The sequence below is a fragment of the Anabrus simplex genome, chromosome 1 (assembly GCF_040414725.1).
Source record: "Anabrus simplex isolate iqAnaSimp1 chromosome 1, ASM4041472v1, whole genome shotgun sequence".
Classification (NCBI taxonomy): Eukaryota; Metazoa; Arthropoda; class Insecta; order Orthoptera; family Tettigoniidae; genus Anabrus; species Anabrus simplex.
In genome coordinates, this window is record NC_090265.1 from 1,013,971,788 (window position 1) to 1,013,987,342 (window position 15,555).

At 42.5% G+C, this 15,555-nt stretch overlaps 1 protein-coding gene across 1 annotated transcript in view; it reads right to left on the reverse strand.

Moving 5' to 3' along the window:
- The window catches only part of MED14 (mediator complex subunit 14), a 286,657-nt gene that overhangs the window by 188,871 nt on the left and 82,231 nt on the right, over window positions 1–15,555 (reverse strand). Inside the window, exon 9 of the mRNA XM_068225329.1 lies at window positions 10,200–10,317. Coding sequence (XP_068081430.1) covers window positions 10,200–10,317 — 118 coding nt within the window. The remainder of the gene's footprint in view (window positions 1–10,199; window positions 10,318–15,555) is intronic.

Here is a 15,555-nt window from a genome sequence, read left to right on the forward strand (position 1 = left end):
CATTCGTCTGCGCTGTGGTTCATGTCTGACGTTGTTTGTTGACTGTTTTTAGATAGTAGTTTTTTTTTACAATGGGGATAACATTATTAAATAAGATGTTGGTTTGTTCGGTTATTTCATTAATATTGTAATTGGGGTTAGTGTATTGATCCAATGTTAAGTATAATTGTTCTGTTATATTGAGTAAGGGGCCTTTGGGGTTTGTGCTCAATATTTTCATATCGTTATCTATATTCGTAAAACTATGTTTATATGTGTCCATATGTTGAACTATTGCAGAAAAATGGTTGTGTTTCACGGCATTAATGTGTTCATTGTATCTGATAGTTGCAGTGCACATCAGGCAGCCAGATTGTACGCTTCTCAACCACTCAGCAACAATATTTATCAATAGTCATAGACAGGGAAAGAGCCACCACCAGCTACTGGTTTCACACACTCAAGTGAACTGCATTTAATGCTTTCAAGACTATCAACAACTTCGGCTGCACATACCACCTTCATATGTACACGTATTTAATAATACTAGAATATTTGTAACTGACAAGTGGTTGAACTTTAGATAAAATCCAACAGTACAAAAGTACCCCCATACGAACTCAAGTGCATAATAGTACAAAAATACCCCATACGAACTCATGCATACAATCTTCTCATGCTGGATGATTCAATAACAACGCAAGATGTCAACTCATTTTAAGAACAAGTTTTTACCCGCTATAATGGGACTGTAATAAGACATATATATTTTAAGGTATTTTTTATCAAGTGTTGTGAGCATTTTAAAGTGTTTATATGGTTAATATTTTAATAAGGTGATCAACACGAGTTTTAGGTCAATAGACATACTCAAGATCAGGAGCATTCAACTAACCACTTTGAAACACGCCAATGTCTGTTACACATAATCATTTGGCAAGGCACAACACCAAATTGTAACTAATGTAAGAGTATAACACAGCTGAAGATGACTTCGTAGAAAGTCGAAACCGGTACTGTAATTCAAAGAGTTACAATAAATATTTGTATTTATTAGGTGGATCTTTTCTTTTCTTTTCTTTTCTATGGTCTTGGGCTAGTAACAGTCGTGACAGAGATTGTAATCCTCTTTGGGTATAATAATCCCAAGAATTCTGTATCTGAACTTTATACGAAAACAATGTCCAATAGTTATAACCAACAGCTAGAGATTGAGAATAATTTAGTTAAGTTGAGTGTTGTGGTTAAAATGCTGTAACATTTGAAAAATGATCGTATGTTCTTTTGTTGCGTAAAGCGGTGTCGTAAATCCAAGTTCAGGCTGGTGCATAATTGTTGAATTGTGTCCTGACATTATGAAAAGTCGTGTGTGAATATTCTTACTTGTAGAATTGATTAATAGCCTTCGGGAGGGATATTGTTTGGCAAGGTAGTGCTAAGTAGAACTGACTGTTTCGGCAGTCAGGCAGGTTCCCTACTTCTTGTAAGAAGTTGTTGAGGCTCATATGTTTGTCGAGAGAAGACAAAAATGAAAGCCCTTTTGTGATGAGTCCAGAAACTTGTGGGACGAGATCAATGTTAGCCTTGTTTACGATTTTGTGTGTGCGTGGGACCTTCACTGGCTACACAGCCAGGTCACTGGCACAAATACTGCACCCCAGGAACTGTCGGCCATTTTTAAAAGCACGCAGTAGCTCGTTTCTTCTCCTTTCAGAAGAGATTTATTTGCTTGACAGAGACTTTTTTTCTTTCTTCTTGCTTGTTCATATTTATGTGTATAGAATATATGTTATCTTTGTGTACTAGTAGATTTGATCTTGATTATTACATGGTCTGGTAATTATGTAGTTTACCCAGAGGGTATGAGTTCACATCTCTGTGCTTTTTATGTGGAATCGGGCAACAAGTATATTCAGTGTTCGGTTTTTAGCTGCCCTTTATAGCATTCAGTGTTTCTGTTTATATGTAAATATCTCCCCAAATGTGAGGGAACCTTAATAGTAAATTTATTTCTGCAAAACGTCCCTAATCCTAGGACCTTGTTTTTATTTGTAGGTCCAATGGTAATGATGTTCACCGAAGGACTTTATAATCCATCCATCCATCCATCCATCCATCCATCCATCCATCCATCCATCCATCCATCCATCCATCCATCCATCCATCCATCCATCCATCCATCCATCCATCCATCCATCCATCCATCCATCCATCCATCCATCCATCCATCCATCCATCCATCCATCCATCCATCCATCCATCCATCCATCCATCCATCCATCCATCCATCCATCCATCCATCCATCCATCCATCCATCCATCCATCCATCCATCCATCCATCCATCCATCCATCCATCCATCCATCCATCCATCCATCCATCCATCCATCCATCCATCCATCCATCCATCCATCCATCCATCCATCCATCCATCCATCCATCCATCCATCCATCCATCCATCCATCCATCCATCCATCCATCCATCCATCCATCCATCCATCCATCCATCCATCCATCCATCCATCCATCCATCCATCCATCCATCCATCCATCCATCCATCCATCCATCCATCCATCCATCCATCCATCCATCCATCCATCCATCCATCCATCCATCCATCCATCCATCCATCCATCCATCCATCCATCCATCCATCCATCCATCCATCCATCCATCCATCCATCCATCCATCCATCCATCCATCCATCCATCCATCCATCCATCCATCCATCCATCCATCCATCCATCCATCCATCCATCCATCCATCCATCCATCCATCCATCCATCCATCCATCCATCCATCCATCCATCCATCCATCCATCCATCCATCCATCCATCCATCCATCCATCCATCCATCCATCCATCCATCCATCCATCCATCCATCCATCCATCCATCCATCCATCCATCCATCCATCCATCCATCCATCCATCCATCCATCCATCCATCCATCCATCCATCCATCCATCCATCCATCCATCCATCCATCCATCCATCCATCCATCCATCCATCCATCCATCCATCCATCCATCCATCCATCCATCCATCCATCCATCCATCCATCCATCCATCCATCCATCCATCCATCCATCCATCCATCCATCCATCCATCCATCCATCCATCCATCCATCCATCCATCCATCCATCCATCCATCCATCCATCCATCCATCCATCCATCCATCCATCCATCCATCCATCCATCCATCCATCCATCCATCCATCCATCCATCCATCCATCCATCCATCCATCCATCCATCCATCCATCCATCCATCCATCCATCCATCCATCCATCCATCCATCCATCCATCCATCCATCCATCCATCCATCCATCCATCCATCCATCCATCCATCCATCCATCCATCCATCCATCCATCCATCCATCCATCCATCCATCCATCCATCCATCCATCCATCCATCCATCCATCCATCCATCCATCCATCCATCCATCCATCCATCCATCCATCCATCCATCCATCCATCCATCCATCCATCCATCCATCCATCCATCCATCCATCCATCCATCCATCCATCCATCCATCCATCCATCCATCCATCCATCCATCCATCCATCCATCCATCCATCCATCCATCCATCCATCCATCCATCCATCCATCCATCCATCCATCCATCCATCCATCCATCCATCCATCCATCCATCCATCCATCCATCCATCCATCCATCCATCCATCCATCCATCCATCCATCCATCCATCCATCCATCCATCCATCCATCCATCCATCCATCCATCCATCCATCCATCCATCCATCCATCCATCCATCCATCCATCCATCCATCCATCCATCCATCCATCCATCCATCCATCCATCCATCCATCCATCCATCCATCCATCCATCCATCCATCCATCCATCCATCCATCCATCCATCCATCCATCCATCCATCCATCCATCCATCCATCCATCCATCCATCCATCCATCCATCCATCCATCCATCCATCCATCCATCCATCCATCCATCCATCCATCCATCCATCCATCCATCCATCCATCCATCCATCCATCCATCCATCCATCCATCCATCCATCCATCCATCCATCCATCCATCCATCCATCCATCCATCCATCCATCCATCCATCCATCCATCCATCCATCCATCCATCCATCCATCCATCCATCCATCCATCCATCCATCCATCCATCCATCCATCCATCCATCCATCCATCCATCCATCCATCCATCCATCCATCCATCCATCCATCCATCCATCCATCCATCCATCCATCCATCCATCCATCCATCCATCCATCCATCCATCCATCCATCCATCCATCCATCCATCCATCCATCCATCCATCCATCCATCCATCCATCCATCCATCCATCCATCCATCCATCCATCCATCCATCCATCCATCCATCCATCCATCCATCCATCCATCCATCCATCCATCCATCCATCCATCCATCCATCCATCCATCCATCCATCCATCCATCCATCCATCCATCCATCCATCCATCCATCCATCCATCCATCCATCCATCCATCCATCCATCCATCCATCCATCCATCCATCCATCCATCCATCCATCCATCCATCCATCCATCCATCCATCCATCCATCCATCCATCCATCCATCCATCCATCCATCCATCCATCCATCCATCCATCCATCCATCCATCCATCCATCCATCCATCCATCCATCCATCCATCCATCCATCCATCCATCCATCCATCCATCCATCCATCCATCCATCCATCCATCCATCCATCCATCCATCCATCCATCCATCCATCCATCCATCCATCCATCCATCCATCCATCCATCCATCCATCCATCCATCCATCCATCCATCCATCCATCCATCCATCCATCCATCCATCCATCCATCCATCCATCCATCCATCCATCCATCCATCCATCCATCCATCCATCCATCCATCCATCCATCCATCCATCCATCCATCCATCCATCCATCCATCCATCCATCCATCCATCCATCCATCCATCCATCCATCCATCCATCCATCCATCCATCCATCCATCCATCCATCCATCCATCCATCCATCCATCCATCCATCCATCCATCCATCCATCCATCCATCCATCCATCCATCCATCCATCCATCCATCCATCCATCCATCCATCCATCCATCCATCCATCCATCCATCCATCCATCCATCCATCCATCCATCCATCCATCCATCCATCCATCCATCCATCCATCCATCCATCCATCCATCCATCCATCCATCCATCCATCCATCCATCCATCCATCCATCCATCCATCCATCCATCCATCCATCCATCCATCCATCCATCCATCCATCCATCCATCCATCCATCCATCCATCCATCCATCCATCCATCCATCCATCCATCCATCCATCCATCCATCCATCCATCCATCCATCCATCCATCCATCCATCCATCCATCCATCCATCCATCCATCCATCCATCCATCCATCCATCCATCCATCCATCCATCCATCCATCCATCCATCCATCCATCCATCCATCCATCCATCCATCCATCCATCCATCCATCCATCCATCCATCCATCCATCCATCCATCCATCCATCCATCCATCCATCCATCCATCCATCCATCCATCCATCCATCCATCCATCCATCCATCCATCCATCCATCCATCCATCCATCCATCCATCCATCCATCCATCCATCCATCCATCCATCCATCCATCCATCCATCCATCCATCCATCCATCCATCCATCCATCCATCCATCCATCCATCCATCCATCCATCCATCCATCCATCCATCCATCCATCCATCCATCCATCCATCCATCCATCCATCCATCCATCCATCCATCCATCCATCCATCCATCCATCCATCCATCCATCCATCCATCCATCCATCCATCCATCCATCCATCCATCCATCCATCCATCCATCCATCCATCCATCCATCCATCCATCCATCCATCCATCCATCCATCCATCCATCCATCCATCCATCCATCCATCCATCCATCCATCCATCCATCCATCCATCCATCCATCCATCCATCCATCCATCCATCCATCCATCCATCCATCCATCCATCCATCCATCCATCCATCCATCCATCCATCCATCCATCCATCCATCCATCCATCCATCCATCCATCCATCCATCCATCCATCCATCCATCCATCCATCCATCCATCCATCCATCCATCCATCCATCCATCCATCCATCCATCCATCCATCCATCCATCCATCCATCCATCCATCCATCCATCCATCCATCCATCCATCCATCCATCCATCCATCCATCCATCCATCCATCCATCCATCCATCCATCCATCCATCCATCCATCCATCCATCCATCCATCCATCCATCCATCCATCCATCCATCCATCCATCCATCCATCCATCCATCCATCCATCCATCCATCCATCCATCCATCCATCCATCCATCCATCCATCCATCCATCCATCCATCCATCCATCCATCCATCCATCCATCCATCCATCCATCCATCCATCCATCCATCCATCCATCCATCCATCCATCCATCCATCCATCCATCCATCCATCCATCCATCCATCCATCCATCCATCCATCCATCCATCCATCCATCCATCCATCCATCCATCCATCCATCCATCCATCCATCCATCCATCCATCCATCCATCCATCCATCCATCCATCCATCCATCCATCCATCCATCCATCCATCCATCCATCCATCCATCCATCCATCCATCCATCCATCCATCCATCCATCCATCCATCCATCCATCCATCCATCCATCCATCCATCCATCCATCCATCCATCCATCCATCCATCCATCCATCCATCCATCCATCCATCCATCCATCCATCCATCCATCCATCCATCCATCCATCCATCCATCCATCCATCCATCCATCCATCCATCCATCCATCCATCCATCCATCCATCCATCCATCCATCCATCCATCCATCCATCCATCCATCCAATCAGCACGGCGACATCGTTTTATTTTTGCCTTTGTAAGGTACAAATGTAAGCCGTTTATGGCATTTTAGAGTGCGGTATATTATAAAGAAGATCTGTTAAAGATTTATTAATTGACTATGCTTTGTCAATTAAACAGCTAAATAAGTACAGAGTTCCTCATTTCCAAAATTAAAATTATTAGAGTATTATCCCTGTCCAGTTAAACTCTCGTCACAAGAACCCGAAACGCCCATTCACCAGTTGCAGCACTCAGGTGTAAATTATTTTATGGACAGGAAAGCAGGTAAGTTATGTAACGCACTGTTGTTTCATGTATTTGAGCTATGGATGTATGCCCTGTAGGGTATACTATACAAGGGATCTCTAATGGGAAAAGACCTTCAGAAAGACCTCGAAGCACCTGAAAGAAGGAGATCAACAAGGTATAGTGGACCCTCCAAACTGATAACTGGGAAGAGCAGACTCAATATAGAAAAGGATGGAAGAGGATTGTGAGATCGGCACGGGAACTTCACGTCCCTCAGTAGCCTACGGAGTGAGTGAGTGAGTGAGTAAGTATTCTGAACTCTCGCTATAATGGATTTCTACTGTATTAATATTGAACAAAGCTATATATGTGTGTGACCCATTACGCGGGAAGGGACCCGAAGACGGAAATTGAAATTTTATACCAGAGCTGAACAGAAGTGTCTGGGGTGTAAAAATTGAATTTGTATGTTTTGTTTTCTTGCTCTACCTATGGGGTCTTTTTAGCAAACTAAGTTATGCAGCAGTTGGAGTCTTCGCTATTGGATGCCATGAAAACTGTACACAATTGACAAGAAAATTAGTGATGGCTGTAATTACATTTTTCTAAAAATATAGTTTTCTTAACAACAGCAGTCAATGATTAATATCTTCTGAAGAACTGCACCTAGGAGCAGGAACCCTTTTAAAATACTCAGAATTTCATGCCAATTTTAGAACTACAAAAACCTCAAAAATGAAAAATCTGACTTCAGATCTTTTTCTGCGCAACAGGTCATAACTGCAAAAGATTTTTTTTTTTCTTTTCAAAATTTTCCTTCCTAAACTTAGGGTGCAAGGATTATTCGATGGCAGGGATTATTCATGTACACCAGCAGAAAATGAAATCCCAACACCAAAAAGACATTAGTTTAGAGAAATGCAATTTAGGCTACTGTCTAGGTATTTGATTACATTTTTCCAGGTCACACATTTAAATATGAACAAGAAAGACACGTAACATGGTGGTACATTAATAACTGCTCTAGTCGCCATGATTTTGAATGCAAGCATGCAAACATGTCGTACAGGGCGTATGTCATTTTGTGGGATAGAGATCCACGCCTGTGTGCTCAACAGGCAAAAGGTCTGGTGATCTCGCAGACCATGGTAACTGGTTGACACTCTGTAGAGCATGCTGGGTGACAGCAGTGGTGTGAGGACGATCGTTCTACTGTTGGAAAACACTCCCATGAATACTGGGAATGAATGGCAGCACAACCAGTTCAATCACCAGGCTGACATTTAAATCTGCTGTCAAGGTTCTTTGGAAAACGGTAAGAACAATGCTCATGCTGTCAAAGGAAATCGCTCCCCAGTCCACAACTTCTGGTATAGGTCCAGTTTGTCGATGGCACAGACAGCTAAGTTCCATGCACTCACCTGGCCTCCTCCTTAACAACCTAAGGCTATTTCTGGCACCAAAACAAAAACGGCTCTTATCTGAGAACACAACAGATCTCCACTCCACCCCACTGAAGTTGCAGTAAGAGATCGTGGCATGAACACTACAGGACATCTGGCTCAGAGCTGTCCCGCAACTAACTGATTTGTTACAGTTTGCTGTGTCACTCTGGTGCCAACTGAAGCTCTAATAGCTGCTGCAGAAGCAGTATGATCTACTACAGCCATGTGGCGAATATGACTGTCTTCCCTCTTCATAGTGGCCCATGTGCTGCCGTCAGACTCTGGTCTTCTTGAGACACTGCCTTGTCATGACCATTCCATTGAGAATACATTCCTGCCAAGTTTTTCTGCAATATCGCAGAAAGAACATCCACCTTTTCGTAGCCCTATTTACATGGCCTTGTTCTAACTCAGTAAGCTGCTGATACTGCTTTCTTCGTCTCCTTAAAGGCATGACTGACTCACACTCACCTCACGTCAACACAGGACGATGAATAACGTTCACGTAGTATACAGCGTGTATTTAAAGCAAACTTGCTACCGCCACTGTTCGTCAACTAGCATACAAATATAAACAGGCGTCATATCTTTCAGATGTGCAAACGCCTCCTGAATTTCATTTATCTAGCACAACTCCACCTTGGTGTTGGGATTTCATGTTCCGCCAGTGAATATGTGGTATATCTTATTGCTACACAGCACAATATCATTATAAAGATGTAATTGTCTGAAAATTATTAGTTTTAAGTGGAGAGTGGAGCTTTCTTTAATCTTTATGAAATATTACTCTACAGGTGTTCAACCACCTGTGTACTGTTGATTCAACATTGCCTAAATGGAACGGGTCCATCGTACAAAATGCTCACCATCACAAACATATTTAACTGAATCGCTCTATAAAAAATGACTCCCTGGTATAATGCTTTGTACAAAGACTGTAGAAATGAAGACTGTCCTTGCCTCTTTGTTTTCTTTCTGCACTGGCCTGCCATTGTGTTTATCCAATGATGAGTTTCTTTTTTCAAGTCCCTATCTTTAAACAACTTGAATGTTCCTTTCCAATACTTTTATGATTCATATTTAAGATTCTTCTCTGACAAAACATGAAAATGAACTGATATGAATTAATACAAGTTTCCTAAAATGATGTCATAATGAGTGGCTACAGGTGGCTGTAACAGAGTAGACACAATTATAATTGTAATGTTATTGTGAAAACTTGAATCAATACTAAGGTACAGTAGCAGTTTTAGTAGCAAGGATATCATTACGAATCTGCCAGGAGTATGGACTCAGCCTGGTCACTGTGTAAGCTGTTGCAAGCTAGGCAATTTAGCCTTGAAATGCCCTGTATGAATTTCACAAAAGATCAACTATATTTGGATAAGCAAGTTAGAGCCAGTCTCTACATAAAATTTGCATCCTAATAACCAATTTTCTCAGTTCATTCAAAAGTCATTAATTGAAAACTGAGCAATATCTATGATACCTTTAATAAGCACAGTACAACACTAGTTCTTGGCAGCTGATTCTACTGGGAACTGATAAATAGTCAACATTACCTTATTTCCCAATGATGGGACATGTACAACAGTCAAAGGTCGAGCAGGATCATGAGTGTCTACCTGAACAGTGAGACGGTAGCCCAATTCCGATCTAGGATCCTTGCAAGTTAGTTCCCTGAAATGAAACAAAGCATGAAGTTATGATACTGCATGAGAAAAGTTTCATGAAAGAGTAACTATAATGATTCATGGTGTAATTTCCCATATTCATGTCCTATTACACGACCACATGTATTAAATAACTAGCCTAATACGTGGCCCTGAAAGTTGGAAAACAATGGCTACTGTACTTTGGAATAAGAGAGGATATCTCAGATATATGATAGATATGCAAACTGCTAATCAAAGGAGAGGTCATCCTTCTTCCTTAATCACTTCCTCAATTCTGAGGACTGTAATTTCCTTGGAGATTTATGTATACCTCTCCATCATTTCCAGTTCTGAGCTAGACGCAAAGCCTTGAGACGACCCCAGTTGCTTGTTATATGGTGTTCGACCAGTATGTAGGAGCAGGTCCACGCTCTCTATTGCCAGTGACATTTTCTGCGATGATGGGCTTCTCTAGGTTCTCCTCTCTACGTCGGACTATATGGTCAAAGAACTGGAGAATGCTTCGTTTGCATATTATCGACAGCCGGATTTTGATGTTTAGGTACTCCAGAATAAAATTACTGTATTTATGCGAATAATCCCGCATATTTTTTAAAAAAAAGTGAAGCACGAAATTGGGGTGCGGGTTTTATTTGCGTTAAGGTTGGCAACAAGCTCCAGGCTCACCTAGTTTTTCGATGTTGAGTGTACGGTTATGCTTTGTGTAGACTGCAGATGGAAGAAAACTCCCCATATGTCATATTTAAACGTAAAACAATTCAGACTTTTAATTCTAAACTACCCCTACATTAAAAAATAGTATTTTACGGAGTAAATAAAAATTTCTCCATGTCACGATAGAACATGTCTTCCGGAACATACAGATTCACTCACTTCAGTCTGTCTACACTGTGTTTCATAGTTGAAGTTCGAGTGAAATCTTAATTCTTTTGTATTCAGTGTTTTAAGGAACACTACAATATCACGTAGCAGGCAGTGTGCGGAGAAGCAGAATCCGCAAACACTGGCAATGCTGAAAGTTGGCGAAAAAGCGTGGCTAATAATTATAATCAATTCGTACGCACACAACAATATTCTCAATGCCGATGAAACTGCATTTTTTTTATGCCGAGCTTAAACGGACTTGTGGTACTGTACTGTGTTGCAATGCAGATGGAAGCGAAAGCCTTCCTCCCCTCGTCATAAGAAAGTTTGATAAGCCATGTTGTTTTAAGGGTATCGGATACTTTCCGTGCGAGTGCAGGGCATCTAAAATTCATACAACACAGTAATCCAATAATCCCCACTTGCAGAGGGGAGCTAGCATAAATGATTACTGTATACGCACCTTATTGGATACATGTTGGAAATAGTTTTTTCATGGCATCTGAAAGTTTTAAACTGTGAATCAATGTCAATTGCATGCAGTGTTACGACCGTTCTACGACATCTTACCTTATGCCATCTGTTGCATTCTACTGTATGGTCGCCCAGCTGTTTACTAACTGGCTTGTTCTCTGGCACTGCTCTTGCTGCCTGGCTGTGACGTCACACCTACGTGATCTTCGTCCAGTAACTTCTCAAATCTCTTCACTTCGTATATAAGCAAGCCATTCCTTCGTTTCGACGGTCAAACATTTAGTGCACATTAACTCAAGAGGAGAGAGCGAACTGTATGCTGGCGGCTGGCCCGTACCGATGTTTTATTTCCTTTTAATTTGTGAATAGCTGCATCATGCTTCAGCAGACTGGGTGAGCAAAGTTTTTATAAGTTGTTGTGGTCCTTCGTTCTTTTAATCAAGAATTGAACTTTGAATGATTATCATTTTGTGGCTTCTCAGTCTCCATTGTAAAAGAGTCCTTCTGACTGAAAATCTTAATCAATTACATAACTTTAAAAGACTAATTGTGCATGGACGAATGATAGAAGTGTTGCACCCTTTTGGACATTTTCTACAGGCCCGAGTGGTCGCTTACATCATCGAAGTAGTAGTGTTTAAGCAGCCTGGAAGGATTCCCCCCCCCTCTCTCTTCCTTTCTTTCTTTTCGTACTCACTCTGTCCCCTTTTTCTTTCCTTTATTCCGATATTGAGTAATGTAATTCTCTTTCCTCCCGATGTGTTTTAGCTCTCTTTCCCTCTTTGAGGTTTCAAATAAAGATTGTGAGAGTGGCCTTTAATTGGTATGGTGAAGCGTACTAATCCCCCCCTTTTTATTGGAAGTTGTGTAATCTATTAGGTACTAATTGTGTTTTCTCTTTTGAATACGGGTCTTCAGCTTTAGCTGAATATTATAACTGGTATCCCCAAGAATTCTTAATCATTATTTGTCTTGATTGGATTCTGGTCGTCAAGTGGGCTGAGCCCTTATCATATGTTTGTATTTCCTATCCTTCAACTGATTTATATATTACCTGTTCTAGTCATTTATGCTTAAAATATAACTTGTTTTAAATTGATTCTTCACTCTTGTATTTGGTTTGATGTATGTATCCTCTGTCCTCTCACTCCTTGGTTCTTCTTTCTTTTTTTTTTTGAATTCGGTACCTACCACGGACAGCCCTCTCGGTTAGCCCGCTAAGCTTCCGCTGCCTCTGTCGATTGGATAAAGCTAAGCCAGATATACTAATTTCTCTTGGTGTCGTCACAGTTTATTGAGGTGTCGGGCATATGCCTTTCAGTGGTTTAACAAGTTTCCACCAGTGAAACAATATTTGCTCGCCTCAAGCGTTCAACGGCCCTCATACTGACCCATTACGCCACAGCAGTAATGGGTAGTAGAATAATTTGTGATGTGGCGAGGGTTGGCATTTCTTAATTACAAGTTGTCAGTTAATTCAAAATCACGTAATTCGAAATCCGTTTTTTGCGTTCCTAAGCCTTTGAATTAAGAAGGTTTTATTGTATTGCAAAACTAACATCTGAATTCGCTGGCATGTCTGTTTCAAGTGTTTACATTGCACAAAAAGAATTATCCACCACTGGTCGTGTTCCTATCCAAGTAAAGAGACCGCATGTGAGAAGTGTTCTAGATGTCGAGTGTGATGAATTTGCGAGTCGTTTAGGAGAGGACTCTAGTGATGCAAGAGACAATGAATCTTCCCATCTACAGCAAATTGAGAATATTGCAAGTTTTGATTAATTAAATATTTGTCACGTAAGTAATCCTACAAGGTAATTTTCAAGGCAAATATATTTCATAGCAGTGATAACGTCTTTTTATCATCTCAGGCAAAGCAGCTATATCTGTAGATTTACATGTTCATATTTGCGTTAAGACCACGTTGACCTCATGGAGTGATATTGAATGCTTGTTTATGCCTACATTATGCTTTTGATGGCAGGAATTTTAGTTCATTTAATTTTTTCCCTAAAATTAGGGTGCAGGGATTATTTGCGTAAATACGGTATTTGTGCCCAGTTCAGAGACTAACAGTATCGAGACCTTAGACCTTACGAAAAAATGGACCCTGAACTGGAACTCAACGTCTGCTTCAGAATTCCATAGTATGCCATCTGTAATAGAGAAGGATCCTGGAGTTGATCTACCCAGACGGACGTGGACTAGGCTAAACAGAATTCAGAGTGGAAATGGTGTCTGAGCTGACGCACTATTCAAGTGGAGGAAGTTAGAACCTCCTGCGTGTGATTGTAGTGCAGAGAGACAGACTACTGCTTACATTTTTCAAGTGTTCTTTGAGAGCTTAAAATGGCAACCTCAGGGATTTTGTGCACATAACACCTGACTCAATGGAGTATCTAAGGAGCTTGGACGTTAATTTGTGAATTTGTGTATCCATGTTGTTCTTGTACAACTAATGCTTTATTGTACGCCAAGTTGTTGTTTGGGTCATCAGTCCATGGACTGGTTTTGATGCAGCAATCCATGTCACCCTATCCTGTGCTAACCTTTTCATTTCTACGTAACTACTACATCTTACATCTACTCTAATCTGTTTGGCATATTCATTCCCTGGAATATCCCTGCCATTTTTACTCCTTACACTTCCCTCAAAAACTAACTGAGCAAGTTTTGGGTGTCTTAAGATGTGTCCTATGATTCTATCTCTTCTCCTGGTCAAATTTTGCCAAATAATTCTCCACTCACCAATTTAATTCAGTACTTCTTCATTTGTGATCCAATGTACCCATCTCACCTTCAGCATTCTTCTGTAGCACCACATTTCAAAGGCTTCCATTCTTTTTTGAACTAATTAGCATCCATGTTTCACTTCCATAAAATTCCATGCTCCAGGCGAAAGTGTTCAAAAATGCCTTTCTAATTCCAATGTTCCAGGTGAGCAAATTTCTTACACATTAATAATGATAATGTGCAGAATGCTGTCCTACAGTTGAATATCAACACTTACAACCATCAGAATGGGGGTCATATTGTCAGAATGCAGATGAATAGTTGAATACTAGCCATGCAATCACCACACTTAAGCATATGCAGATGTGGGTACATGCAGGTGACAAGTCACGCAGACTGGTTCTACCACACACACTACAGAGATAATCTTCTCGAGAACTTCAACCTTATGAACCAGCAGACCCTAAACTGGAACTCAACGTCTCCTTCAGCATCCATGGTATGCCTTCTGTAAAAGTGAAGGATCCTGGATTCGATCTACCCAGAAGGACGTGCAGCAGCAGACAGTGGTGCTTCATCAAGAGAGGTCTGCAGTCTGTGGGAACTGCACTGCATTTGCTGATCACAACAGCAACCTTCCACGGCCAGTTGAATGAGTTTGGACTATAGGCTTGGTGTGCTCTGTGGTATATGCCTTTGATCCAGTGCATTGTGTGATACATAGTCAATGGATGCAGAAATGGTCATGAACTGTTTTCTCTGATAAGTCCCATTTCAGTTTTAATGCAGATAATGGTCACGTCAGGTTTGGTGCCACAGAAGACAATACAACAATAGTTTGAGGACCCATCAACTACAACTTCCAATCACCTCTCATGTTTGTTTGAAGGCAAGGAGGCAGCACAGTGATATGTCAATAAGGTTCTGTGGACCTATTTCTGTCATTTTTGTGTAGTTTACCAAATGCCATTTTGAAGCAAGATAATGCTCATACCCACACAGCTTGCATCACCCAACAGGGTCTTTGAGGAGTGTACATCATTCCTTGGTTTGCAAAGTCACCAGATCTATCACCAATTGAACACATTTGGGATATGTTTAGCCAGTATCTGTTTTGTTGTCTACACCTGCACAAACAATGGGCAATTTACGTATGCAATTGAAGGATGAA